At 41.8% G+C, this 5,232-nt stretch overlaps 1 protein-coding gene across 1 annotated transcript; it reads left to right on the top strand.

The window, feature by feature from the left end:
* Positions 1-1,469: 1,469 nt before the first annotated feature.
* LOC129005260 (uncharacterized) lies at positions 1,470-2,705 on the top strand. The gene has a single exon (XM_054434101.1). The coding sequence runs from the start codon at positions 1,470-1,472 to the stop codon at positions 2,703-2,705; it is 1,236 nt and encodes a 411-aa protein (XP_054290076.1).
* Positions 2,706-5,232: the final 2,527 nt, after the last annotated feature.

Here is a 5,232-nt window from a genome sequence, read left to right as displayed (position 1 = left end):
TCAGAACAAATCAATCAGACAGTTGGTGGACTCAAATGTAATCAATTTGGGCAGTGTTGGTGCGAGATACTTACCTCGTGCAAGCGATTCACAGTTTGGTATTTATTATGATGTGACGAGTGAACGCTTGAAAATTGGATCAGAACCAATCACCTTTAATTACGATGATATAGTGATGTCAGGTAAAAGTTTTGTCGGCAGTGAAGGTCTTTGGAAACTCTTGACGAATAAAGGTTTTGTTAAGTCTGATGAGTACACATCTGACGATTGGAATTCATACAAAGAAATTCTGTTGACATCCAACTCGTTGTATCAAAAGAACGATCCCTCGACTAGACGACCGAAATCAAGTCAGGGTCAAAAGTGGAAACAGATGATCAAACCCATTTGGGATGAGATGAATAAATCCGCAACCCCAACTACATCAACACCCACAGAGACAGTTGGGTCTGGGTTGAAACAAAACACCAATCGAATATCGGTACATAAAGGATTTAAACGAATTGATCAGTCGACTCAATTTCATACACGCTGAGGAGGCTGCTGGAAACAATAACTTTCACAACGAGAAACTGTCAGTCGTGAAATTCATATACGACCGCATGCAGGAGCTAATCGAACGACCAAACGGATTGAAGTATCTCATACGCTGTCTGTCAGCGTTACCTGAACACGCTATTCAAGGTTCGGGGTTGTTGAACAACTTAATCAACAGTTTACCTTGTGGTGACAAAGGAGTTAACCCCTTAGACGAGGCGTGCAAGAAACATGACATATGGTATCGGGATCATAGACATGCTGAAAACCGATGGGTGGCAGATAAGAAATTGCAAGACGCTGCTTGGAATAGGGTCACGTCTTCTGACGCCGATCTAAACGAACGCGCTGTTGCACTCGGTACCACCGGTGCAATGTGGATGAAACGCAAACTCGGTCTTGGCCTAGGAACGTCTGTATGTATATAAGTGAGAGAAAGAGTACAACATGGAAAACGCATGGACAATTCTTTCTCGGGAAGCGAAAGCACCTAAGGGCGTTCTCACAGACGAGTTCATTATGAAGTACGCTAAGGAGCTTGACTGGGGTCTCCTATCCGAAAACTACGATTTCAGCATCGACATGTTACGCATGTATTTCCATCGAGTAAACTGGTATGCCGTACTGAAGAGGACAAAGTTCGATGAGAGCTTCCTCCGGGAAATGGCTATCAACTTTAACGAGTGTTGGTATGTGGTCAGCAAATATCAAACACTGTCTGAATCATTCATACGCGATTTTGCAGGCAACGTAGATTGGTACTACATCATAAAGTATCAAAACGTGTCCAAGGAATTTCTCGAAGAACACAAACGTAATCACGGATTTAATACACGGCTCTTGAGTTCGCTACTGAGCATGAGGTCTAAAGAGTAAAATCGTAATGTTAACATAGTATATTTTTTTCACCCTTTATTAAGTAACCAACACAAATGGATGCTACATACAATCAGTTTTCAAGTGGTGTGGTGAAGAGCGAATACCGCTCTGTCATGCCGGTGTCTGAACTCAATTTCAACACTCCAAATAATTACACGGTTTTTAAACTCGATCACGGTGACACGTTTTACGATTCAGGAATACAATTTCACATTTGTGGTAAAGTCGTCAAGAAATCTGACGGGGCTGCTTATGCCGATAAAACAAACATTAAACTCATCGACAATTTCGTACCGTTTCTGTTTACTCGAATCGAACTCAAAAATCACAACACCACAATCGACACTGTCGACTATCCTGGTGTCACAAGCACGGTCAAGGGAATCCTCAACTATTCCAGTTCGAACAAGAACTCTCTAGGAAATTGTGGTTTCGTATCCACGTTCACTGGTGGTGGCAACTTCGAAGTAATCGGTACCCTTGCCCACCTCGGTCTCGGCTTCTTCGATCATCTACGGTATCCTATGTACAAAGGCGGATTCGAAGTCGTATTCACCCGTGCTGAAGATAACGATGCACTATTCGTTTGGAAAGGATCAGCCACAACAGATACGATACCAGAGGATGGAAAAGTTGAAATCAAATCTTTCGTTCTTCGAGTTCCGTTAGTCGAGTATACAGCCACCAGCAAGATTCAATTGATCGATGGGTTGACCCGTTTGAGTGATCATAGTAAATTGGTATACAACTATTACCAGTGGCAGTGTATTGAGAAAAAAGGTGTTTTCGGGGCCTCGTTCAACTTCGATATCACTAACGTTTATAGAAATGTATACAACCCAAAATTTGTCATTGTGGGGTTGCAAACTAGCCGTTGGAATGATCAGAAGAAAATTCCCTCCCGTTTTGATAGTTGCAACATAAAAAATGTCGCAGTGAAAATAAACGGAGAACGTTATCCTCAAGAAATGCAGAACATACACATCACTGAAGGCAAATGGAGACTGTTATACGAACAGTTGGTCAGATATCGTCTGGTGAACTTTGGAGACACCAATGTGTTCGTATCTCCTTCAGAGTTCAAGAATGACTATCCGCTGTTGGTGATAGACACTCATCTCCACCCAATGAGCACAGATCGCTCGAGAAGTGACATCCAGATTGAGTTAGATTTCGTAAATGCTATCGCGACCGCGCAAGCCGATGCCGGAACAACAGCATACGTAGTCATGGTCTCTGAAACTGGATTCAGTTATGACATTTCGAGAAACATCATTAGACAACTGTAAACAATTTCTAGGAGATCACTGTAAGAAAGAAAACTAAAAAAAAATATTATTTTTGCCCCAGAGGAATGAGGCAAGGGTTGAATTTGTCTCCATAAGGTCTATATTAAACCCCAGCACAGAACAAACATACATACTCCATGTGTAGGGTTGGAGAACATCTCCGGATTTTGTGGGGAGGTATTCCCATAAGAGCCTATATTGGATCCCGAAGTAGGACGCACATATATATACTACTGGTAAAAGTTGTAATCGGTCTTCGTTACCTCCCAATTTTGACTCCCATAAGAGTCCATATAAACTCCGGGAGTAGGACGCAAATATATATACTACTACCAGCCGAGCTTGAAAATGGGCAAATCTCTAGTCTACTGGGGGCTGGTCCAGAAACGACTTTTCAATGAGTGGAAGAGTAAATAGATGAGAATCCCTGGTCTGTCGGGGTTGATCCAGAACCGGCGTTTCTCTACTACTAATACCTACCTGCTCGTTGCTGGGGAGAGTATGTCCCCTCCAAGCAGCCGAGCTTTGCCGCGAGGTATTCCCTCACGGTACAATACCTACCTGCTCGTTGCTGGGGAGGGTATGTCCCCTCCAAGCAGCCGAGCTTTGCCGCGAGGTATTCCCTCACGGTACAATACCTACCTGCTCGTTGCTGGGGAGGGTATGTCCCCTCCAAGCAGCCGAGCTTTGCCGCGAGGTATTCCCTCACGGTACAATACCTACCTGCTCGTTGCTGGGGAGGGTATGTCCCCTTTAATCAGCTAACTCTGCCGCGAGGTATTCCCTCACGGTACAATACCTACCTGCTCGTTGCTGGGGAGGGTATGTCCCCTCCAAGCAGCCGAGCTTTGCCTCGAGGTATTCCTTCACGGTACAATACCTACCTGCTCGTTGCTGGGGAGGGCATGTCCCCTCCAAGCAGCCGAGCTTTGCCCAATACCTACCTTCTAAGCCGATCCGTCGAGTGTTCTGCCCAAGTTATAAACTAACTATACTAATATGGGGTTGCTTAGTATGCCTAACAACCCCGAGCTAATGCTTACCGACATTATCCACATCGGGCTTAAGACTGACTTACTTTAAGCACGACCTATTAAGTTACGCTTATGGCTATAGTCGTGGTATATTCTACCACGACGGTACTTACCTTGTGAGCTGTCCGACGTCCAACATCAACTCCAACTGACTAGTGCCCCAAATGCACCTGCTTATGTAGGATCTTCCAGTGGCAGGGGGTGTACGGGTGAGGTAGGGGAGGTAAGCTCGGCAGTCCAGTTGTGTTGCCGCTTGACCTTTGCCCTAACAGCTGATAACCTTGACCACTACCTCAATGTTTACTCCCAACTATCTCTCTCTCTCTCTCTCTCTAATCCTAACACTTTTGTCATTCAGACTATTCAATTACACTTCGATTGTTTATAGCTACGTACCAGAATAATTTTAATAATTCTATTTCTAACTAACTAAACAGTTGGGTTTTTGGCCTTAGTAATAATTCAAACAAGAAACAAAATAAAACGTGTATTCTTACACAAAATAATAATATTTCTTTACAAAATAATAAATATTTCTTCTAATAAACAAAATAAACTGTAAGGGAAAAATAACCCTTACAACATGGCTAGTATCCCTGCTAAAATTCTAATTATTGACTTATTTTGTGTTTCAGGAAGCAAATCACATGTTTTAATTTGCTATAGCCAAAGTGTTTTGCTAAAATTCCAATTATTGGCTTATTTTGAGTTTCAGAAAGTAAATGCATAACTCGTTAAGAGCAACCTTTTTTTTTCCAACACCAACATTTTTATTCGCGACAGTTTCTTTAGTCGTTTCTTTCCTTTTCGAATATTTGTGATTTGACTAGCACTGGCTGCCTGGGTGGGACCTGAATTGTCCTCTAGTGTCTGTGTGTCCGTATTTTCATCGTCGGCTTCTGCTGTTGAAGTATCAACTGAGTCAATATTTTCAGAATTGGTTTCTTCTTCAGGAATTTATATGTTGTCTAAATCTTTATTTTCAGTATGAGCAACACGCACTGGATTGCTTTTCAAATTGCTTTTCATTGGGACTGGGGTTACTTCATCCTTAAGAAAATGCAACAACGTAAAGTATGGCCAGGTTAATGGAATTAACAACCTTTAATTACCCCACCTTTTGAGCCGCTGAGGCTTCCATAAGCCAAAATAAAATCAGTGGAACTTTAAGAGAGTATATGTGTGAGAGTCGGGACACAGTATATTAAACAACAGTCATTAGAAATATCAAATTTTTTTTTTAACACATCCTAGTATCCTTTTTATTTTGTAAATATTTACATGAGAAAAAACAACAGTTACAACCCTATACATTATAACATTATATGAAAGTTTTTTTGTAAGAAGCACGATCAAATCATGACTCGGTTCCAAAATTTTAAAAGGTACAAAGTCTAGAAAAGACATATAGCCTTAGTTAGGTTAACTTGGGCCTAGCCTAATTGTAGGCTATTAACATTTCTATAAAGACTCGAGACAAAATATTAGAGAAC

Source organism: Macrosteles quadrilineatus, unplaced genomic scaffold (genome assembly GCF_028750875.1).
Source record: "Macrosteles quadrilineatus isolate MER2022 unplaced genomic scaffold, UCM_ALF_1.0 Scaffold_18__1_contigs__length_3160703, whole genome shotgun sequence".
NCBI lineage: Eukaryota > Metazoa > Arthropoda > Insecta > Hemiptera > Cicadellidae > Macrosteles > Macrosteles quadrilineatus.
Note: the sequence above shows the minus strand (reverse complement) of the source record. Positions and strands in the feature narration are given on the sequence as shown.

What these genes read in the sequence shown, in the direction of transcription:
- LOC129005260 (XM_054434101.1), top strand. Translation starts at nt 1,470, where the DNA reads ATGGATGCTACATACAATCAGTTTTCAAGTGGTGTGGTGAAGAGCGAA.